The sequence below is a fragment of the Thamnophis elegans genome, chromosome 16, assembly GCF_009769535.1.
Source record: "Thamnophis elegans isolate rThaEle1 chromosome 16, rThaEle1.pri, whole genome shotgun sequence".
Taxonomy (NCBI): domain Eukaryota; kingdom Metazoa; phylum Chordata; class Lepidosauria; order Squamata; family Colubridae; genus Thamnophis; species Thamnophis elegans.
Genome location: NC_045556.1, coordinates 28,926,906 through 28,951,475, shown reverse-complemented (window position 1 = coordinate 28,951,475; position 24,570 = coordinate 28,926,906). Strand labels below are relative to the sequence as shown.

Below are 24,570 nucleotides of genomic sequence, written 5' to 3'. Positions count from 1 at the left end.
TGGTGCTGATGGTTGATACGGGTTGCTGCCAGCATCCTAGGGATCAACCAAGTACCTTCTTAAAATATAAGATGTTCTGAGCAGAGCAGTTTTTTGCAGTTCTGCTGATGTTATTGCAGGAAACTGCAAAATTTGTTGATGTATCTTATAAAAGTCTTGGACATGGTGCCAAGTGCCTCGATGACAATGGGTATCACTGTTACATGTTTCATCCCTAATTGCGTACTTTTTATGGCCAGGTTGTGATATTTTGTGATTTTTGTCCAAGTTCTTTTTCTCCTGCTACAACGATATCAATAAACTGTACATTTCGGCCCTCGACAACTGTGATATTTGGCATGTTGTGTTCCAAATGACGATCCGTCTGAATTCAAAAGTCCCACAAGATCTTGTTCTTGTTGTTGTTGTTGTTATTCATGTCAAAACTCTCTCTGTCTCTACTACATTGGTCAGAGGAACCTTAGATGAAGGTCTTTCTCGGATCTGGGTGAGGTTCTATATCAGGGGTGTCAAACTTGATTTCATTGAGGAAACACACCAGGATTGTGTATGACCTCAGGAGGTGGGATGGAGTGGGTGTGGCCAGGGTGGGTGTGGCCAGCTCGATATCACTCGTATCGGGGGGGGGGGGGAGCAGCTGTGAGGGCCCAAGTGCTTTGCAAGAGAAAACAGGATCCCGAGCACCATTTTCTGTTGCAACAGCCTCCTGCAACCCTCTGCCAGGAAAAATGGAGCTCAGGAGGGCCTCCTGGGGCTCTCGCAAGCTCCGTTTTCTGCTGCAACAGCCTCCTGCAAACCGAGCTCCATTTTTTTCTGACACAGGCACGGTGGGCCAGTCCATTGCTGTTTCTAGGGCGGCCCCATGGGCCAGATCTAACCCCCCCCCATGGGCTGGAGTTTGACACACCTGTTCTAGAGCTTTTCAAGATGTTGTTCTCCCAATGTGCCAATGTGGCTTTTCTTTGGAAAATGCCCGCTATCTTCAAGGAACGTGTGTTTGCCTTATTTCTGATGCCCTTCCTGTTCAGTGGCTCTGTTTACACTGAGTCACCTTGGATTGCCTTCCGAGAAAACCCAGCCGAGGACTTCAGAGCGTTTACAGTAACTAGATCCCTGTGTTTGAAAGGGCCATCCGACACTTAATTATTCAGTTCAGGGCTATCTGGCTTTTTCCCGAATAACATCCGTCTGCTTCTGGCATACAGGTTAGGGCGGGGAAGAGAGCCGCTGCTTCCATCTTTACTCTTCGCTTGCAGTTTGCAAGAGGAAGGGAGAAAGTGGTTGAATGAAGCTAGTAATCAGATTCCCACAACGGATGAACGGCTGCAAAAATTGACGGAGGTAACAAAGACGGCTAAATCAACGGCTTTGATTAAAGGGCGGGGGGAAGCACAATTACTTTTAGTTTCTGCTTGGAAACCACTTCTGGACTTTGTGCTTGAGGTGGGGGAAAAATCGAAACTTTGATTTGCGGTTTGCCGATCAGATAGGTCTGCTGTTATAGAAATGGCTAGTTTATATTACTATGGAAAAGTAAAAAAAGTGGAGTTTTTGATGCTATTATCTGCACCAAAGAAAGTCGGAAGTCAATGCCTTTCTTTTTTTCCTTTTGCCCTCCACTTTCCCCTTCCCTTTTCCCTCCCTTACTTTCCCATTTTTCCTTTTGCATTTTATTAATACTTTTTAAATAAATAAATTATTTCTTAATTAAAATTAATAATTCATTAATGAAAGCAATAAATGTTTAATTAATTAATAATTGTATTAATTACATTGATTGTTATTAATAATATTTTTTATCATTTATTATTATTTTGTTCTATCTTCTATTCTATTCTTTCTATCTATATAAAAAAGGATGTATGTATATTTATGTATGTACTGTGTTTTTCAGAGTATAAGACGCACCAAGATTTTGAAGAGGCAAATTTAAAAAAAAGTTTTTGCACTCTGCAGACCTCCCAAAAACGGCCCATTTTTGGCAAAAAAGGGCCCGATTTTTTGGCAAAAAAGGGCACGCATAGCCTTATAGGGACGTTTATAGATTTCTCCTGGGGGCTGGGCTGGGCCAAAAACGAGCAAAAATGGCCCGTTTTTTGTCCAAAAAAGGACATGCATAGCCTTTAGGAGGCTTCTAGAGTGCTCCTGGAGGCTGGGGGGGCAAAAGCAAGCAAAAAACAGACCATTTTTCGCTCAGCTTTGCCCTCCCCAGCCCCCAGGAGCACTCTAGAAGCCTCCTAAAGGCTATGCATGGCCATTTTGAAGGGGGTGGGGTTCCAGGAGGCCAAAAATGCTGTATTCAGTGTGTAAGACGCGCCCGGATTTTCACCCTCTTTTTTGAGGGAAAAAGGTGCATCTTATACTCCATTATATATGTATGTACTGTATGTTCCAGCATAACTTTGGAATGCCTTGAACAATTTCAACCAAACTTGCTAAATAGGTGACTTGCCCTCTGGAGACAAATACAGGGGGGAGTGGGAGGGGTAAGACACCCCTGGTGTGTGTGTGTGTGTGTTCCAGCATAACTCTGGAATCCCTGGCCCATTAAGGAGAGCTAAGTGACCAATGGCGAAGCACTTGATGGATTTAGGGCAAAGTGCCAGGATCGTAGGCAAGGCAGAAAAGAGGAAGGGGCAGGGATGATGGGCATGGGAGTAGGGGGGAAAAAACTCTTCCCAATGGCTTCCTGTCAGACAAACACTTCAACATCTATACATACCCTGGTTATCAGCTAGTAAACTAATTTTAAAAAAAGAACATAGCTAGTAATTGGGCTCTACCAAGAGGAAGGGTATATATTACTATTGCTTTCATTGCGTGATGAGATTTAAAGATTGAGCCTGTGAAATTGCCACGAGAACACTAATCACAGGTGAAATTTCCTTTACAAGATCTGGTGGCGTAAATGCCGCGAGATCACAGACTCTGAAAGTCACTCAGAAATAAGAGGCCCGGGGATAGGTGGAGTGTTTTGTGATCCCCATCCAGAGAAGACGGGCTCAAATCGGGGGGGGGGGGGGGCCTGGTTTTAAAATTTTTGTGAGTCTTGCAAAGCATCTTGACAGATGATGGTTTAGTTAGGGGCAAAAATGAGAAAACGTGATGGAGCAGGAAGAGAAAAGGCTTACGGTTTTTATGCTTCTGTTTAAGAAGTTCACTTTAAAAAAAATGACCTCTTGAAGCTGTCCTCCAGATCCTGGAAGATGCACTGAAAGGCTTAATACATGCGCGGACCCATAATTGTCTCACCCCAAAATATTCTGTCTTCAGGAAAAATTGATTTCCATATAGCAATAGCATTAGCACTTAGACTTATATACCGCTTCACAGTGTTTTCCAGCCCTCTCTAAGTGGTTTACAGAGCCAGCTTTTTGCCCCCAACAATCTGGGTCCTCATTTGACCAACTTCGGAAGGATGGAAGGCTGAGTCAATCTTAAGCCAGTCAGAATTGAACTCTTGGCAGTTAGCAGAGCCTGCAAGACTCCTTTCTAGCTATTGCACATGGAGGGAGGGAGGGAGGGAGGGAGGGAGGGAAGGAAGGAAGGAAGGAAGGAAGGAAGGAAGGAAGGAAGGAAGGAAGGAAGGAAGAATCAATCTTTACCCGGTCAGGATCGAACTACTGGCAATTGGCAGAATTAGCCTGTAATACTGGATTCTAACAGGAAGGAAGGAAGGAAGGAAGGAAGGAAGGAAGGAACAGGCTGAGTCAACCTTGAGCTGATCAGGATCGAACTCCTGGCAATTGGCAGAATTAGTTTGCAATATTGGATTCTAACAGGAAGGAAAGTAAACGGAAGGGAAGGAAGATAGCAATAGCACTTAAGACTTATATACCATTTCACAATGCTTCACAGTCCTCTCTAAGCGGTTTACAGAGTCAGCCTCTTGCCCCCAACAATCTGGGTCCTCATTTTACCCACCTCGGAAGGACGGAAGGCTGAGTCAACCCTGAGCCTGGTGAGATTCAAACTGCCAAATTGCAGGCAGCAGTCAGGAGGCGGGAGTAGCCTGCAGTACCGCACTCTGACCAATGCCATCATTGCTCATATAGTTGACAGCGGTGGAGGAAATGTCAGAAGCAGATCTCAATTCTTGTTTCGGCTGCATTTCTCTGGAACTTGGTTAAATTTGACCATTTCCCCTTCCTCCCTTCTGTCTTTCTCTCCTTCCCCCTGATGAGAAGGTGGCTTCTCCATCAAAGACATTCGGCTTCCGTAGGAGGCATATTGGTGTGGTTTTTTCTTTCTTGGCTGACACGAGAGGTGGGGTAGCTGTAATACTGTTTGCCAGCTCCTACCCAGATAAATGCTTTCCTAGTCCTTAGTTGTCATCCAGTAGGTGGGAAACAATTTATTTTTTGTTTTGCTACTTGCCTGATTCTCCTTATCTTGTGCTATCCCAGGGGTCGGCAACCTTAATACTCAAAGAGTCACAAAGGTCCTAACCAGAAGCCCCGTGTTCAATTCTGGAGCTGACCATAAGTCTAGTTCCCCCACCATAGAGTCTCCTCCTAGCATGGCGTCCTTTTTCCTCTGCTGACCAGAAGTCCGATTCCCCCACCATAGAGTCTCCTCCTAGCACAGCGTTCTTTTTCCTCTGCTGACCGGAAGTCCAGTTCCCCCATCATAGAGTCTCCTCCTAGCACGGCGTCCTTTTTCCTCTGCTGACCAGAAGTCCGATTCCCCCACCATAGAGTCTCCTCCTAGCACAGCGTCCTTTTTCCTCTGCTGACCGGAAGTCCGGTTCCCCCATCATAGAGTCTCCTAGCACGGCGTCCTTTTTCCTCTGCTGACCGGAAGTCCGGTTCCCCCATCATAGAGTCTCCTCCTAGCGCGGCGCCCTTTTTCCTCTACCTGTCCTAACCTAAAATCCTATCAAATTGTGAAGCCCACGGGTGACAGGGAGCCACAGCAGAAGGATAAAAGAGCTACATGCGGCTCCGGAGCTGCAGATTGCCGATCCCTGTGCTATCCCAACCACCCTTAACTTCTGTGAAGTTTTTGATGGATGGTTTCTCCCAGCCCCAAAAGGGAACAGCACCAAGAGAAAGCAAGGAACCGATGTCCCCGTTCCTGACCTTCTAAGGAGCATTTTTGGATGTTTAGCTGCTCATCAAAGCTTTTGGGAGAAAAGAGAAGGAGCTAAGGTTGAATTGTTGGGAAAACAACACTTGGTTCTTTTCAGACATTCTGGCGAACATTACTTATTTTCTGCAGATATTTCTTGGTAGTTGCCCTTTCCATCAGGGGTGTCAAACTCAATGTAAGGCCTGCAGCCATCTTTTCTTTTGGGATCTTTGGCCTGCCACACTTTCTATTATTCTACTAGGCATTTTCTATTGTGGGGAAATGGGAGGGAGGATTGTACGGAGTTAGATGCTATGTAGCCATCACAACATAGGAAGCCAAGGTCATCCTTTCTCTTTGCACCTCTGCACCTGACCGGACCTGGATGGGTGGAAGCTGTCAGAATGGCACTGGGAGATTGGACCACAGGGTGGACTTGTGGGTGTGGGGGGCAAGATCTTGAACTTTCAACTGGGTGGGGAAAACCAGGAAGCTTTCAGATTTGGGTTTTCCCAGATGTGCCAACATGGCTCTCTTCATCAATTGGAACTTTGAGCCATACTTTGCCTTGGACTCTTGATTTACTTTTGGATGCTCTTTGGAACCCTGACACTCGATTTCATTGAGGGCCACGTCAGGATTGTATTTGACCTGGGGGTGGAGACAACTCCACATCACGGGTGATCAAACTTTTGCGTTTGTTTTGCTAGCACTCTGCCAGCGAAAATGGAGCTCATGAGGGCCACGTGCAGCTCTCTCGGGCTCCTAGCTGCGGTGTTATCCTGCAGTGCTCTGTCAGCGAAAATGGAGCTCGTGAGGGCAGTTATTGCCCTCCCAAGCTCCATTTTCGGCTGCGAGGCATCCTGCAGCCCTCTGCCAGCAAAAACGGAGTCCAGGAGGACCATGTGCTGCCATCATGAGCTCCATTTTCACCGGCAGAGTGCTGCAGGAGAATGTCGCAGCTGAAAACGAAGCATGTGGCCCTCACAAACTTCATTTTCACCAGCAGAGGCACTGCGAGCCTGTCATTCGCTGTTTCCAGGGGAGTTCCACGTAAGCATCCCTGGGCTGGATCCGGTCCCCGGGGCTTGACTTTGACACCCTGCTTTAGATGTTGTCCAGCAGCCGGTTTGTTACCAGCTAGGTAGCATCATCCCTGCATTGATTGGTCATGAACCATCTGCAGGAAAGTTCTGAGAACATCAAGAACTCAAGCACCAGCGCTTTGCCAAGGAAAGATCTGGAAGGAAGGGGCAGCTTTGATGCCCTCCTTCGGCTCATTGGTACCCGGTCTTGTGAGTCTCTTTTCTTTGACATTCTGATGTTCTTGTTTCAGTACAGCTGAAGGACACGGCTTGGCATGTTACGATGGAAGGACAGCACAACCACCCACACCTGGGAGACCAGAATTTGCTCTGCAAAGTGGCGAGCCCAGAATATCAGCATGACACACAAGTAAGCAGCCATTTTGAATTCTCTTTTGGGTATGAAGGTCATTCACGTCAGCAGCTGAAACAAAAAATGTATCCAGAATTAGGATTTAAGCGTGTGTGTGTGTGTGTGTGTGTGTGTATTTCTCCTCTCTCTCTCTCTGTCTCTCTGTCAGTCTCTCTCTCTGTCTCTCTCTGTCTCTGTCTCTCTCTCTGTCTCTCTCTCTCTCTCTCTGTGAGTGTCTCTGTCACTCTGTCTCTCACTCTCTGTCTCTGCGTGTGTGTGTGTCTGTCTGTCAGTCTCTCTATCAGTCTGTTTCTTTCTGTCTGCCTCTCTGTGTTAGTCTCTCTCTCTGTCTCTTTCTCTCTGTCTGCCTTTCTCTATGTCTCTTAGTCTGTCTCTCTGTGTGTGTGTTTTGTCTCTGTTTCTCTGTGTGTGTCTCTCTCTGTCTCTGTCTCTCTCTCTGCTTCTCTGTGTTTGTCTCTCTCTCTCTCTGTCTCTCTCTCAGTCTGTGTGTGTGTGTGTCTTTCTGTGTCTCTCTGTGTGTGTGTCTCTCTCTCTGCCTCTCTCTCTCTCTCTCTGTCTCTCTCTCTCTCTGTCTCTCTGTCAGTCGGTGTGTCTGTGTGTCTTTCTGTGTCTCTCTCTGTGTGTGTTTCTCTCTCTGTTTCTCTCTCCCCTCCCTCCCTAGGGAAGAACGGTCAGTTTCCTAAATTGTCTATGGAGATTCTCGATCATCCAGACCATCGTTGTCCCAAAGGTGCTTTTCCAAAAGGCAAGTGGACTTCCTTGGTTTTTTTCCTTGGAGAGATTTCGCTTCTCATCTTAAGAAGCTTCTTCAGTTCTTGGATGAAGAACCTCTTGGATGAACTCCTTGAACTGAAGAAGCTCCTTGGATGAGAAGTGAGACATCTTCAAGGGGAAAAAAAACCAGGGATGTCCAGTTGCCTTTTGGAAAAAGAACCTTTGCGTACCCTAAATCAGGGGTCTCCAACCTTGGCAACTTCGAGACTTGTGGAGTTGAAATCCGCAAGTCTTAAAAATGGCTAAGGTTGGAGACCCCTGTCCTAGATTGTATTTGATCAGGAGTTCCTCCATCATGTATCACATCAATTCTATCTTAACAACTTATATGGATGAGTCCCAGCCCTGCTGTGATGTTGCCTTAGAAAGAGCTGGACGTCTCTTTTCCCACCTGCTTTCTTTCCCATTCTTGGCCAAGTTCTGTTGAGTGGCCACCATGTTTTCTTCATTTCTCTAAGGTCGGTTCTTCTCCTATGTGTTTCATTCACAGCTCTTTGGTCCCTGGATGTCATAACACCTGCAATTGTGCCTTTCTGGGTTGAAACACAACAACAACACTGTTCTTTGTCTATTGATTGATGGGTGACATACCATCAGAAGTGGTATTCAGCTGATTCAGACCGGCCTGAACCGGTAGTTGAAATTGCAGGTGGGCCCACCCACCAGCCCCAGCTGTATGCTGTCCTATTTAGGCACATTTTCAAGCCACACGCATGTGTGCAAGCTATGCGTGTAATCAAAGCGCATGTGCGGAAGGCGCACGTTCGTTTTTGCAAATTGGTAGAGAAAGAAAGGGACACTGTGGCTCAGTGGCTGAGATGCTGAGCTTGTTGATCAGAAAGGTCAGCAGTTTGACAGTTCGAATCCCTAGCGCCGCATAATGGAGGGAGCTCCCATGACTCGTCCCAGCTTCTGCCAACCTAGCCGTTCGAAAGCATGTAAAAAATGCAAGTAGAAAAATAGGAACCACCTTTGGTGGGAAGAGTGTTCTGTGCGTCTTTGGCATTGAGTCATGCCAGCCACATGACCATGGAGACATCTTCGGACAGCGCTGGCTCTTCGGCTTTGAAACAGAGATCAGCATCACCCCCTAGAGTCAGGAACGACTAGCACGTATGTGCGAGGGGAACCTTTACTCTTTTAAGTGAATGCCATCCCTGCATGCCATCCATTTGTTGTCTATAGCTGAATTATTCAGCTTCATTGACCCCGAAAACACCAGTGTTAGTTGTGAACTGATCGTTGCTGAGAAGTTGTGCAAAAACCATGTACACATGGAGAGTTTTTGGCTGATCTACTTGGGCCCAGCTATGGAATTTGCACCAACGATCAGTTGCCTGTAAATGCGGGGGTGGTGGGTTTGTGCCCAGCCCCCTTCTCTAAGGCAGCAATTTGTCTTATTAAGTTGTTTAATAGTAATTGATCTCCTTGAATTAGCCGAGTTACGTTGTGAGCAATTAGGGTTAATTACAGCCTCATTTGGCAGAATGGCACTTGTGTAATTATTCCACGAATGAGATTAGGATGTGTTCTTACACAACAGGCATTGAAGAGGGCCTACTGTTAATTGTAATAACATGGTTAAGGGTAATTATTGGTTGGTAATTATGGCTTCTCGTTGGCTTGACTCTTATTGTTAACACTGCCCCCCCCCCTACACATATATATGTATTATATACCGTATTTTTCAGATTATAAGACATACCTTCCCCCCCCCTCCAAAAGAGCGTGGAAACGTTGGTGTGTCTTATACACCGGTGCGTCTTATAGTCCGAAAAATATGGTATATATTCTCAACCCTTCCCCCCCACACACACACGTTGAGAATATATACTGTATTTTTCGGACTATAAGACTATAAGAGTCAAGCCTACGAGAAGCCAGACTTATCAACCGATAATTACCCTTAACCATGTTATTACAAATAACAGCATGCCCTCTTCCATGCCATGTTTGTGTGTCTGTTGTGTAAGAACACATCTATCTATCTATCTATCTATCTATCTATCTATCTATCTATCTATCTATCTATCTACCTACCTACCTACCTACCTACCTACCTACCTACCTACCTACCTACCTACCTACCTACCTACCATATCTATCTATCTATCTATCTATCTATCTATCATCTATCTATCTATCTATCTATCTATCTATCTATCTATCTATCTATCTATCTATCTATCTATCTATATCTCTATATCCCTATCTGTCTGTCTGTCTGTCTCTGTATCTATCTATCTATCTATCTATCTATCTATCTATCTATCTATCTATCTATCTATCTATCTATCTATTTATATCTATCTATCTCTATATCTATCTCTACTATATCTATCTATCTATCTATCTATATTTATATCTATATCTATCTATCTATCTATCTATCTATCTATCTATCTATCTATCTATCTACCCACCTACCTACCTACCTACCTACCTATCTCTATATCTATCTGTCTCTGTCTATCTATCTATCTCTATATCTATCTATCTCTACTATATCTGTCTGTCTGTCTGTCTATCTATATATCTATTTATATCTAACTGTGTGTCTGTCTATCTATCTCTATCTATCTATCTATCTATCTATCTATCTATCTATCTATCTATCTATCTATCTATCTATCTATCATCTATCTATATAAAATGAAATTTTGACTGCTCTCCTCCTGGATTAAATCTGCACCTCTTGGAGTTTTGAAAGGAAGGCAGCGAAAATAATCGAAATATTGGAACGTGTTTCTTTAAGGAATTTTTGCTAAGTTGCGAGTGAGTCTTTAAGCAGGAGAAAAAAGTGTTAATTGGGGAAACGAGATGATGCATTTGATGGTGGATGGAGATGGGAGACTAAACACAACTTTCACAGTCAGGCTGGTTGCAGTTAAGCTTGGAAAAACTCGCTGGGTGTCACCAAGTTTGTTTTGTGTTTGTAGTTTTTTTGGACGACGTGTCCCCAGATTTCAAGGAGGATTAATAACTGCACCTTCCTCATTTCCTGTTTATATATATATAGTGTTTCAGCCAGCCTATTCATTGTGACAAACGGGACTTTCTAATTAGAGAAAACAAGGACGTAACTATATATGGGGCTGGTATATAATTGCTGCCTGTGTCATTTCTTACCAGCCTTGCAATGGTGTAGGATGGTCGAAATTTTATTGGCTGCCAGTAACTCAAATGAGAAACTTTCACCTGCTTTTATTGTTCGGCTGCGGGGCGGGGGGGGGGGGGGGAGTTTTAGGTTTTTTTTAGGGCTTGCAATTAAATCTACCAAATTGATTTTGGTCAAACGTTGGCTTGTGTTAGATTTATACCAGCGAGGCAATAAAAACTGACTTCTGAAGGATTCCTTGTCTCCCAGATAAACTTTCCAATGTAAACATCTTAAGTTTAAAAAACAAAAACATTTAAATTTACACTCCAGTATATTTCACCCCGGAAAATGCTGTAATTTCAAGTGAGATGACGGAATGTGGTCATTTACGGCAGTAAATCCTTCTGTTTCTATTTTTTTTTAAAAAAAAAAGATTCGTCCCCATCTGTTGACTGTTTTGGTGCCTTCAGAAATCTTCATGATGCCTGGGGGATTCTGGGAGTCAAAGTCCACAAGTTGTAAAGTTGCCAAGGGGACATACACCCCTTTTCCTCACCACCCACTAGTGTTTTCTATAACAATAGAAGGGCGTGGAGAGGTAGTTTAAGCTTGTCAAACGTACCTTGATTGCCTACTATGTTTTAATGTTCTCCCTCTTAAGAAATTCACTATATAAACCCACATTAGCCATACGTATTCGAAAGCAGCCAGAACATGGATTATCCTAATCGCTCGGGGGCGTTTTGTGCATGTTTTGACCTGATTTGTTCCCTTTGTTTCAGGCCGCAACGGAAGTTCCTTTCTGTGGCTGCCTGGGTTTAATTAGGGATATTTGTCCTCCGAAGCTCTCAATCATCACCCAATCTTAACGGGGCTCAATAAGCCAACTTTTTCCTTAAGCTGTATTTCAAGGCATATTTTAGAACCGCCGTGCAGGAAATAACACGCTTCCGCCACCATGGTTTGTTTTTTTGGATGGAGAAGTTCTTTGGATAACATGTTGATCTGGTCAAAGTTTGACTTATATCGGAATATTGATGGGTTTTTTAAATTATTATTATTATTTTGAAACCTTCCTGTGATTATTATTTTTTTAAAATGCAAATAATACAAACATAGACATATTCATCTAAATACAAAAAAATAGAAAGAAAAAAAGGAAAAGGGAAAAAAACTAATATAGTTCACTCCCACCCCCAGAGACCTTGTTTCCCCCCCCCCCTTATATTTCTTTGTCTATAACAACTAAAAAATATATACAATATATTCCAATTGTACCCTTATCCCCTCCAAAACAACATATATTCTTGAGTAGGTTTATTCCCTTTCTTTTAGTTTACTAATCCATTCTTTCATTCCAATCTTGGGAAATTTCTCCATTTCCACCACCGGTGTCAAAGGAGAAATTCCTGGCATTAGCTGGAATTTCCAATTATTCCATAATTCCTATCAATTTTTTTAAAAAGGGATTTTGAATCCTCCTAGCAATTTTTTAAATACCCCTTTTAAACCGATAGATTTCTGTAGGATCACCGATTTCCCTTAACTCTTTTCAATGCTATATGCTGAAGCTCATTAACTTGAAGATATGTGGACTACAACTTTCAGAATTTCTCCAAGCAACCAACCCACTCTAGACATTGAAGGCCAACATCTTCCAGTTGTTGAGGTTGAGAAAGAGTGTTCTGCATCTTTCCCTGTTGAGAAATACTGCTCAGGGCTTTTCCATATTAGCTTTAATGGTTTTCTGGTGGTGGAACGTCAAATGTTCTTCTCAATTCCCTATAAATCCGTTGAGAACAGGGCTTTCTGCAGAAGATTACTTCCATAAATTCCAAAACAACACAATTGGAGATAGATGTTGTGGCCCACCAGTGGCCAGCGGGGCTGGCGGCAGACTCAGACAATGAGGAAGTTGGGGAGGAACCTGGGCCAGTCCTAGAGTCTGGGGAAGGCTCTGATGAGGGCTCTGTGTCAGAGACAGAGAGGGGGCCTAGGGCCGTCCGACAGTTATCAGCTGCCTTCGAAGTCAGACATCAGTGGGGCAGAAGAACAGCTGGAGCCTGTTCCCAGTGTGCGCATGCGCAGAGCTGCCAGGAGAAGGGAACAGTTAAGGAACAAGGGCTGACTTGGGAGTAAAGGCACAGGTGGATGTTGAATGGCTCCTTCCATATGGGAGCAAACAGGGAGGGGAGTTTGCAGGAGACAATTAGTTCACTTATTATTAAGAAGATTTGCATATCTCAGTTTGTGCCTCACAACAACTCTTTGCCAGATATTTTTCATTGTACAGCGTTGCAACTGGAAGTTCTCGGCCTGGCAACTATCCAAGGACTGATAAGGTCTGTTGTTGCAATTATACCTTGAAAGGCTTATTGCCGGGACTTTTTCTGGATGTGAATGCCAGGCACTCACATAAACCAAATAAAAAGTGTTGGGGTTTTTTTGCAGGACAAGGAGTTTGTTTTGTGATTCTGGTAAGCCTAGGTCAGAACAATAGAAAAGGCCACAGCCCAGAATATTTCCTTCTGCGTTACAAACATCATATCTTGTGTCAGAGAAATGTTCCTTTGATTCTTCTGTCCTAGGAAAGAAACATTAACAAAGGTCACAATAAAATGAACCCATAACCCAAGGCTCTGGAACTGCATGTGGCTCTTTCATCTCTCTGCTGTGGCTCCCTGTCGCTGGTCAGCGCCACAATTGATAGGGCTTTCGGTTAGGACAGGTAGAGGAAAAAGGACGCCGTGCTAGGAGGAGACTCTATGGTGGGGGGAACCGGACTTCCAGACGGCTTCAGAATTGAACGGGGGGCTTCCGGTTAGGACCTTTGTGGCTCAAGGTTGCCGACCCCCGCCATAACCTTTGTAGTTATTTAAGGCTTCATCCTGAATTCGTTTGAAGTTTGGAGCAGGGACGCCTTTGGTGTCTTGGCAGAGCGAGATGTAATATTTTTCAGGGGGTATTAGGAAAAAAAGGAAACCTGAACAGAGAATAAGGCAGCGCCAAATGGGCCACGCGCAAATGCCTTGTCCTTGATGTGTCCCACGTAAAATATGCAGGGATTTAATTGCTGTTTTCCCCCTCTCTCAAGCAGAGACACTTCTATCGCTGCACTTTAGCAGATTTTCAGATTGAGAAGAAAATTGGGCGAGGACAATTCAGCGAGGTCTACAGAGCGACTTGCCTCCTGGACAGGAAACCGGTGGCGTTAAAAAAAGTGCAGGTAAGACTCCACCTCTAAGGAGATTCTTAACTCGTCCAGGTCACGGTTGTTCTAAAGGTGTTTCGGTTTTTCTTCAAAAGGCAGCCGGACTCTTGTTTTAGCTTGAAGGGGTTTCACTTCTCCTCCAAGAAACTTCTTCCGTTCTGATTGAATATCAAGCCATTCCATCAGAACTGAAGAAGCTTCTCGAAGGAGAAGTGAAACCTCTTCAAAAAGAAACAAAGTCCAAGTTACCTTTTGGAAGAAAAAAAAGAGGACCTTTGATACCCAAAACTGTACCCAATTCATCGTCAGCCTGGTCAGCCCATGTCCTTGCCGGTTGACGACTTTGTGACAACAGGAGGCCGTGATGGTCATAAGCACGAGGACCAGTCATGGGTCACTTTTTCCAACACCGTTGCTAAGTCTATCCCCGTTAGGAGACTAGAGTTCTGCAGCAGAAGGTAGTAACAAATAAGATGCCACTCACAGCCACCGAAGGTAAAACAAATAATAGCTTTACTTGCGTAACAAAAATAGAATAGAAAGTCTCCAGAACAGACTATAAGCAGTCTTTTTTTTCATAGCTGTTTTTTTAATTTTTAAACATAAAAAATATATATTAAAAAATGATCTCATCCATTATATACAGCATGTCATTTGGTTACCAGTGTTTTTGCATCCATATTCTCAATTACATTTACAATCACAGATTTTTCATCTAATATAACTAAATACCTCACTTTCATTGTACAACGTATATTGAATTACAATTAATTTTTTTTCCAATAAACCTAATTCCCTTACATTCTTGATTGTCTGTTTAATAACAATATACCTTTATATAATCCCAGATCCCAATATGAAAGGGATTTACCAACCATTTATATTTATCTATCCCTGTTTTCAGTGATGTATAATTCCACCAGTCAACTCTCGGGTATGCACTATAAGCAGTCTTGAGTTATGTACACAGTCTATTTACAATACGTCGAAGTTGCAGTTGCTCAACTCACAATTCACCATGTAGACAGGTAACTACTATACAGACTAGCCACCATCGAATACACGGTCTTCTCTCCAAAATACTAAGCTCATACAGTAACAGTCAGTAACTATCAGGAACAACAGTAGAATCAGTAAAACGTAGGAAATATCAGGAGCATCAAGGAGCATCCGTACTAGTTCCTACTTCCTTAAATGGCTGCTTAAAGCAATAGCATCCAATTACATCTCTCTAGCATTTAAAGTAACAGATACATTTGTTACAATCATGGCTTATATACATTGTCAAGCCAAGACTAGGGTTACATCCGTAACAACCGTTGTCACTCCAAACCGCCGTCGAACAAATCACCGCCAATCCAGCTGAGGCCTACCTTGAGTCTGGTACTTCCCCTTCCATAAAATATAATCGGCTGAGCTCCAAAAATGGATTTCGGCGTGAAGAGTCTTTTTGTTTTCTAATTAGTAGGTGTTACATGCCGAAGAAAACAAATTTATTTAGTCAACGGGGGGGGGGGGGGAACCCATCGTAATGTGATTTTTAAAAAAAAAAAAACTGCTAGGTCTTTATTTGTAAATGTTTTTTTCTTGGTACATTCAGCATCTTCTCTTGAAATTTGCACTCAGTTTATGGACGGCAGTTGCTTTGGATTTTTGTGTTTTCGCTTTTTCAGGTTGAAAACTTGAGAAATTAACAAATTGAATGCTATTCTTTCTATTGGTTGCTAGTTGTTGTTTTTTGCTTTATACGCGGGTGTTATTTAAGCCTGAAGAAACATGAGGAATGCAGTGCAGGCAAGTTTGAAAAAGAAGAAGGTTATTGCAGCGGTGAAATTCATTTTTTTTTTACTAACTGTTCTGTGGGCGTGGCAGGGTTAGGATAGTGCAAAATCCCCATTCCCTCCTCACTCCAGGGGAAGGATACTGCAAAATCTGTATTCGCTCCTCACTCCAGGGGAAGGATAGTGCAAAATCTGTATTCCCTCCTCACTCCAGGGGAAGGATAGTGCAAAATCCCCACTCCAGGGGAAGGATGGTGCAAAATCTGCATTTCCTCCCCACTCCAGGGGAAGGATACTACAAAATCTGTATTCCCTCCTCACTCCAGGGGAAGGATACTGCAAAATCCCCACTCCAGGGGAAGGATAGTGCAAAATCTGCATTTCCTCCCCACTCCAGGGGAAGGATACTGCAAAATCTGTATTCCCTCCTCACTCCAGGGGAAGGATACTGCAAAATCCCCACTCCAGGGGAAGGATAGTGCAAAATCCCCATTCCCTCCCCACTCCAGGGGAAGGATACTGCAAAATCCCCATTCTCTCCCTGGCCAGCCAGAGGTGGTAATTGCCGGTTCTCTGTACTACTCAACATTTCTGCTACCGGTTCTCCAGAACCTGTCAGAACCTGCTGAATTTCACTCCTGGGTTACAGCTTTTTGAGAATTGTGAGACTCTCATTTTGTGTGTGTCTTTAAACGTGCAACTTTTCCCCCTTCCCTTCCTCTTTCTGAAGATATTCGAGATGATGGATGCAAAGGCCAGACAAGATTGCATTAAAGAGATAGATCTTTTGAAGGTAAGAATCCTTCCAAACCTGAATGCTTATTGAAACGGAGATGCATTTATTTTGTACTGTTACCTAGACAGCTGAGTCTAGGGAAGGCTCTGATGAGGGCTCTGCATCAGAGACAGAGAGGGGACCAGGGCCATTTGATAGTTATCAACTGCCTTCGGAGTCGGAGATCAGTGGGGCAGAAGAACAGCTGAAGCCTGTTCCAATCTGCGCATGCACAGAGCTGCCAGATGAAGATAACAGCTAAAGAACAAGGGTCGACTTGGGAGTAAGGCCACAGGTGGATGGTGAATGGCCCCTCCCAGAGGGAATAAAGAGGAGCGAAAGGGGAGTGGATTTTGCAGGAGACAATTAGTTCAATTCATTACGGTGAAGATCTGTTCCTGACTTCTTGCCAAGTAATTGCTGCTAGAGCGTGGAGTTTAGAAGATATCGGCCTGGCAGCTCTCCAAGCCTGATAAAGATCTGTAGTTGTGAAATCTCATGAAAGACTGCTGGCCGGGACTTTGCTGGAGAGGAATTCCCTTTAATCTAAATAAAAGGGGTTTTATCGGGACAAGGAGTGGGCTTCCTGCTTAGTTTCAGGACAGAATGCAACCTTCCACCGGCACCATTTTGCCCAAGGAGGAGGCTGCATCTGAGCCGGTTTCCGAGAGGCGCTAAGTGGAAGTTGACGGGAAAGTGCAGGTTGCCAGATCAAAGATGGGGATGGGGAGCTGCAGCATGACGGTGCTAATTTTCCTCGGAAGAAAGCTGCGGGGGAGAGGCTTCCCCAGATGGTATGAGATGGAGCCCAGCCAAGATGTCCACACCAGTTAGGATCAAGGGGTGGGCGAAACCGGGAGCGCTCGGGGTGACAAGGGAATCTTCCCACCCGTGTAAGACGCCCGAAGGCAGCTACAGATCTTCCCCGTGTCAATCTCACCAGGAAACCAGATGTTAAGTTGTGAATATTGCATTAGCCCGGCTGTGAAGAGAAAAACGTACAGAGATGATACGGGGCTAATTAGCACATTCCTCTCGAATGCCTTGTACACTTTCTAATGGGCCTTTTTCCCCTTCCACTTTTGGATTTAATTAAGGCCTCCCCATATCTGAGCAATGTCCTCGCTTGGCCAGAGTCAAGACTTTGACCTAGATCTCTGGGAACAAAGGAAGAGCTGAACATCTGTTTGCATCTGGTTTGTGAAATCGATACCAATAGACCCTGGGAATCTTTCATAGCTCAGGGTTCAACTGTGGGGTCCTTTGGTGCTCTCTGCGCTTGGCGATTTACTTCCAAACGTTTCGTGACCCAACTAGGTAACATCATCAGTGCTAGAAGGCAGTGGGGTTGGGTTTGTTACGCTATTTATATTCAAATGGCTTGCCCCGTTAGTGTGCGTTTGGAGTATTCTTCCGAGGTTTCCTCGATTAGGCTGTGTGTACCGTATGTTTTTTTTCGCAGTCCCTTGATTGGGCCATTTCAAGAAGAGACTGGACTGCTATTTGTCAGAAATGGTGTAGGGTCTCCTGCTTGGGCAGGGGGCTAGACTAGATGACCTACAAGGTCCCTTCCAACTCTTCATCTGTGTCTGTATCTGAGCTGGGGGAAACTGTTAATCTAATTTATTTAAGAAGATGAGGGGACTGGAGGCTAAAACATATGAAGAACAGTTGCAGGAACTGGGTGTGGCTAGTCCAGTGAAGAGAAGGACTAGGGGTGAAATGATAGCAGTCTTCTAATATTTGAGGGGCTGCCACAGAGAGGAGGGGGTCAAGCTATTCTCCAAAGCACTCAAATGCCAGACGAGGAACAATGAATTGAAGCTGAACAAGGAAAGATTCAACCTGGAAATAAGGAGAAATTTCCTGACAGTGGGAAAAATCAACCCATGGAACAGAAGTTGCCTTCGGAAATTGTGGGAGCTTCATCACTGGAAGCTTCCAAGAAGGACTGCCTTTGTCAGAAATAGGGTAGGGTAGGATCTCCTGCTTGGTTGGGAGGTTGGACTAGATGACCTACAGGGTCCCTTCCAACTCTGTTAATCTGTAATTTATGGTAGGGAATTCATTAGATGGCTTGTTCTTCAGGTAGCCGAAATGGGAACTAGGAGAAAACCATTTGGGCCTCAAAGAAAGCAAGACACGAGCTCATCTTCTATCCAAGTGAGACAACCATTTAATGCATTTGAAGATCCAGTAGAACAGTGGTCTCCAACCTTGGCAACTTTAAGACCTGTGGACTTCAATTCCCAGAGTTCCTCTGAGGAACTCTGGGAATTGAAGTCCACAGGTCTTAAAGTTGCCAAGATTGGAGACCATTGCAGGAGAAGACCTCTGGACTTGCCTCAGAAGATCTTTCTCAATTTTTATAGGGTCCTTTTTTCAACTGGCCTCTTCCTGCGTCTTGCCCAATTTGTTAGGAAGCATTAGAAAGTGTGTCATCTCAGCCGGTCAAATCCTTGCAGAGCTGTCGCTCGACCCGCAACGGGGAAGTCATATTGTGTTACAAATGTTTCCCGGGATCCATTAGTCCCTTCTCTGCCCATTGGGCATTTCTTTCAAATCCATCCCAGTTTTCGAAAGAGCATCCCGATCGAACCTGACAGATCTCTGGCCAAGATGTCCGTAAATCCCTCGTCCGAGCGGCGAGCCACATCCAAGCGAAAGCTCCTGGCGCCAAGCCCGGGAAGCCATTTTTTTTTTTAACGATGTGTGTTAGGTCAGCACTTTCTGATAATTTGATGCAGGTGCCAAGAGTTTTCCCATCGGGTCTGGGAGGGCAAGGCTATTTGGGGGTTTTACTCGGAGTTTTTTTTTTTAAGTGGATGGCTAGTTCTGTTTGCATCAGCAACTGGACCGCTCTCGCTCGCTCGCTCTCTGCAGCTCCCGTGCAGCTAATAGCTTGTCAAATCAATAACTCCATCTCATCACTCATAATTGAAGGGCCCCCTTGGCAAAAGGAAAAAAAAGTACACCTCTATGCAGATTCTGCAGGTATAAACCAACCTCTTGCGATGCTCCTGTGAACTAGGGATGAAGGACAGAGATGCGTAACTTCCACCTGTTCTGACCGAGGCTTTCCCAGCGGCACGGAGCTGAGTCCTCGCCCCGATAAACCCCTTTTATTTAATGTACAGTGAATTCCTCTCCAGGAAAGTCTTTCCTCTCCCACAGTCCTTTCAAGATAGTTCACAATTGCCAACCTTGATGAGGCTTGGAGAGTGGCCAGGCCGATATCTTTCAGACGCCGCCATACTTGGCAAGAATGCAGGAAGGAACTAATTGTCTCCTGCAAGCTCCCCTCCCCTTTCGCTCCTCTTTTATTCTCTATGGTAGGGGCCATTCACCGTCCACCTGTAGCCTTACTCTCAAATCGACCCCTGTTCTTTAGCTGTTCCTTTCGTCTGGCCACTCTGCGCATGCGCACACTGGGAACAGGCTCCAGCTGTTCTTCTGCCTCATTGATGTCTGACTCTGAAGGCAGCTGATAACTGTCAGACAGCTCTGTCCCCCTCCCTGCCTCCGACACAGAGCCTTCCCCAGACTCCAGGACTAGCCCATGTTCCTCCCCAACCTCCTCACTGTCCGAATCTGCTGCCAACTCCGCAGGCCACTGGTGGGCCACAACACCACCAAAGCTTTCAGCCACAAGCTACGTACTGAAGACGGCCAAGTTACTAGCAGCCTTCTAGTATTATGGTGGAAACGTCGCAGGAGAAGCGAAGAATCGAAATCAGAATAGACCTGGACTAGAAGGCATTGAGGTCGTTTAGTCCAGCCTCCTGGTCAAGCAGGCGATCCTATACCTTTCCAGACAACTGACCGTCCAGTCTTAAAAACCTCCTGTGATGAAACACCCACAATTTCTGAAGACAAGTTACTCCACTGATTAATTGTCCTCACCGTTAGGAAAAGAAGGACTGGGGGGGGGGGGGCATGATAGCATTCTTCCAGTATTTGAGGGGCTGCCACAAAAAAGAGGGAGTCAAGAGGGGGTCAAAGCACCAGTAAGCAAGACGAAGCAATGGATGGAAACTAATCAAAGGAGAGAAGCAACCTGGAACTGAGAAACTTCCCAATACTGAAAACAATTAACCAGTGGAACAACCTGCCTCCAGAATTTGTGGCTGCTCCATCACTGGAGGTTTTTAAGAAGACATTGGATAAGCATTTCCCCCAGATAGTTATAGTGCCTCCTGCTTGAGCAGGGGGTTGGACTAGAAGACCTCGAAGCTCCCTTCCAACGTCTGTCATGCTTTTGTCTTTCTCCCCAATTCCTGCTCGGGAACACGACACTTTTGGGAACCGGAGGGGCAAAATGGCATCGGAACATGATGTCTCTCAGAGGCCGAAGCCTCTGTCTCATTTGAAGAGGCGCTGAAGCCTCTGAAGATACGGAAAGTAGCCCATTTGGAAGGCGGGAGAAGAAAGGGAAAGCCGTAATGTAGCTGTAATCGACAACTTGCCTATAAGCATTCCGGCTTTTATTTAGTGGCTGCCTTTATTGTTTTGAATGCTTTTTCCACCAGCGCATTCTTTGCATACAAATCAGACATTCCAGGCCTTCCGACTTTTAGACGGCATTAAAAAAAAAATAAGATAAGAAGGCATTTGATTGCCTAAGTTGGAGTCTGGTGGGCTCCTCTGCACTTAAGATGGGGCTGATGCAAAGGTCCCATCCTGCTTCCTCCAGCCTCCCAGCTGGCAGGGGAGGGGGAGGGGGGCACACAGATTGGACGACCTTATTTTTCCTGGAGATGTTGGTAGAACAGGTGAAGAGCAGCTGAGGGCTCTTGGGGTCGGGCTGGGGGCGTTTGAGACAGCGGCGAAAACGTGCTGGCGTAGCTCTGTTTGTAGGAGAACCACCGATGGTTTTCAACCGGATGCAGAAGAGCAGAAAATAATAGTGGTGGGTTCTGGAAGGGGCCCGGCGTTGTCTTACCGCTTCTGCGAGCCTCTGCAACGCTCCAGCTGCTCAACCGAGCGTTGCGCAGGCGCTGTACACGCTGTGGACGCGCGCGGAAGCGCTGAAGACTTAAAAGACCGGTAAGGAGCTCGGGCAGGCCCTCTGGAGCATTGTACCAGAACGGTATCTGACGCTCCGGGCAGGCTCCGGTACACAGGTCGTACCGCCTGCAACCCACCACTGGTTGCCGTCCTGAAGGACAAGCCAGACCTAAAATGAGCACACTCGAGGCTGCCAATGTCTCTGTGCAAAACTTCATTGAGTACATGGTTTCGGCACCACCGAAGGTAAGAAGTCTGGAAGCGGGCCCATTTCTAGCTTCCAGAAGGCCTCTGGAGCCCCGGGAGGAGGTTTTTGCCCTCCCGGAAGCTCACAGAAAGCCTCCAGAGCCTGGGGAGGGTGAAAAATGGGCCTACTGGAAGTTCTGGAAGTCCAGAAACAGTTTTTGTCCTCCCGGAGGCTCAAAAAAAGCCTCTGGAGCCTCGGGAGGGCGAAAATGCCCCCCTGCCGTGAGAAGGCTGAGGAGACCACACCCCCATGGCCACACCCCCAGCAACTGGGCAGAGAACCAGTTGCTAACATTTTTCAATCCCGCCCCTGCCTCCAGACTACAGGTCCCAGAATCCCCTGGGGCCCATATCCATGTTCAGAGGGTACCTGTTGTTCTTACTTGATTCTCATTGGCAAGAATTCTTCATTCCCCAAGTATGTTTCTCCTCGTGAGTGACTCAGATGGTAGGTCATAAGGACGATGATGTCAGTTCAGTTGACTCGGGGGAAGCCATGGCTTAGTGCCAGCGCAAAGTCGGTTTGTTTTGAGCCTTGTCCTTCTTCCCCAATTCTCTCTTGTTGGCTTTTAGGCAGAAAACAGAAGCTGCGAAGTTCCTTTTTGGCAGCAAAACGAGAAACGCAGTCATTGCAGTTGTGAAAGTGTATTTCATTTCCATTTCTTCTTCACCACAGGACGGTCCTAAGTGTAAATGAGGCACAATTTCTTATTTTGTGCCTTGTGAGAGAGATTTTTACTCAAGGGTGAAATTTCGGGGAGGGGGGGACATTAGATTGACAATTGTGGCTCTAATTCTGTCTCGGGAATAATTGCAAAATCTCAAAAAGAGAAAGATAATTGCAAGGGAGGGAAGAGAGATTCCAAGCAAACTCTAAGTTCATTTTTTTTCTTGGGAAAATAAAGATTTTCACACACATACACACACACAAATTAAATAGAGATAGAGAGAGAGATAGAGGGAGAAAGAGAGAGAGAGATAAATAGGAGATATAGATAGACAGACAGACAGGAGAGAGAGTGATAGAGATACAGAGACATAGATATATAGATATAGATATAGATAGAGAGAGTGAGAGAAAGAGAAATAGATAGACAGACAGACAGACACAGGAGAGAGATAGAGATAGAGAAGATATAGAAAGATAGAGATAGACAGACATTAGATAGATAGATAGATAGATAGATAGATAGATAGATAGATAGATAGATAGATAGATAGATAGATGATAGATATAGATAGATATAAAGAGAGAGAGATGGAAAGAGAGAGAGAGATGATAGATAGATAGAAGATAGAGATAGATGGGGAGAGAGAGAGACAGACGAGAGAGAGATAGAGAGATAGACAGGAGAGAGAGAGAGTGATAGAGATACAGAGACATAGATATATAGATATATATAAATATAAATAGAGAGAGTGAGTGAAAGATAGAAGTAGAGATAGACAGACAGACACGGGAGAGAGATAGAGAGATATAGAAAGATAGAGATAGACAGACATAGAGCTAGCTAGCTAGCTAGCTAGCTAGCTAGCTAGATAGATAGATAGATAGATAGATAGATAGATATAAAGAGATATAGATATAAAGAGAGAGAGATTGAAAGAGAGATAGATAGACAGAGATAGATAGATTATAGATAGATAGATAGATTGATAGATAGATATAAAGAGAGAGAGATGGAAAGAGAGATAGATAGATGGATAGATAGATAGATGATAGATAGATAGATAGATAGATAGATAGATAGATAGATAGATATAAAGAGAGATAGATATAAAGAGAGAGAGATTGAAAGAGAGATAGACAGAGATAGATAAGATAGATTATAGATAGATAGATTGATAGATAGATATAAAGAGAGAGAGATGGAAAGAGAGATAGATAGACAGATGGATAGATAGATAGATGATAGATAGATAGATAGATAGATAGATAGATAGATAGATAGATAGATAGATATAAAGAGAGATAGATATAAAGAGAGAGAGATTGAAAGAGAGATAGATAGACAGAGATAGATAGATAGATAGATAGATAGATAGATAGATAGATAGATAGATAGATAGATTATAGATAGATAGATAGATATAAAGAGAGAGAGATGGAAAGAGAGATAGATAGACAGATGGATAGATAGATGATTGATAGATAGATAGATAGATAGATAGATAGATAGGAGATAGAGATAGATGGAGGGGGAGAGACAGACAGATGGACAGACAGAGAGAGAGAGAGATATCTTTCCTTGCTTGCACCTTGCGCCTAGAATGGTACAGTGGGCTTGGGGGCAGAGTTGATTTTCCAGATAATTTTGGGGGGGAAAGGCTTTTCCTGCATTGAGGTGATTGGTGACACCTGTGTCCTGAGGATGCGTCTTTTTCCTACCTTTGATAGTTGAAGACAAGCAGGGGAAGAACGGCAGGGAAATTTAATGGAGGCGAAATGCTAAATTCCACACTTGGGAGCACAGCAGCCAAGGGGAGAAAAATGGGCCTCGGCAATAACCCTTCTGGAAGAAAGAGAAACACATTTCAAAAAGAATAACAGGAGGTCATAAATGAGTCAGCAGTGCGACAGGATTACTAAAAACAGGAATGCAAATTGAAGCCGCCTGAACTGGGGTATTGTTTTTACAAGAGGAGGAGTCATCCTTCCTCTTTCTTCGGCTTTGATCAAAGTTTGAAGGGTGCCAACTAGCGGAGGTTGCCAGGTTGACAACCGGGTACTAAGAGATGAAGCCCTGGATGGACTTAGTGGAAGGTGCTTCCGTAGGAGAAGGCTTTGCTGGAGTGCAAGGACATATCTGTTGGACATCGGATATCAGGCGACTCAGATGACGAGGAGGTTGGGGAAGCCTCTGGTGGATGCTCTGCATCAGACGCAGAGACAGAGCCACGGCCGTCCGGCATTTCCCGGAGGCAAATGCCTTTGGAGGCTGAGATAAGTGGGGAGGAAGAACAGCTGGGGCCTGTTCCAGATGCAGGTATGTGCAGAGCAGTTAGGAGAGGTGAACAACGGAGGATGAGGAGTCGACTCGGGAGGCAAAGCACACGTGGACCCTGAATGGCCCTGCCTTGGTTGGGGAATAAATAGAAGGAAAAGGGAGCGACTGTCGTAGGAGACAACAGTTCGTATTTCTGAAGA

The 24,570-nt window shown here is 44.8% G+C and overlaps 1 protein-coding gene across 1 annotated transcript in view; it reads left to right on the top strand.

The window, feature by feature from the left end:
* The window catches only part of NEK6 (NIMA related kinase 6), an 80,725-nt gene that overhangs the window by 25,341 nt on the left and 30,814 nt on the right, over positions 1–24,570 (top strand). Inside the window, exons 2-4 of the mRNA XM_032232905.1 lie at positions 6,407–6,525; positions 13,500–13,628; positions 16,125–16,187. Coding sequence (XP_032088796.1) covers positions 6,439–6,525; positions 13,500–13,628; positions 16,125–16,187 — 279 coding nt within the window. The 5' untranslated portion in view covers positions 6,407–6,438. The remainder of the gene's footprint in view (positions 1–6,406; positions 6,526–13,499; positions 13,629–16,124; positions 16,188–24,570) is intronic.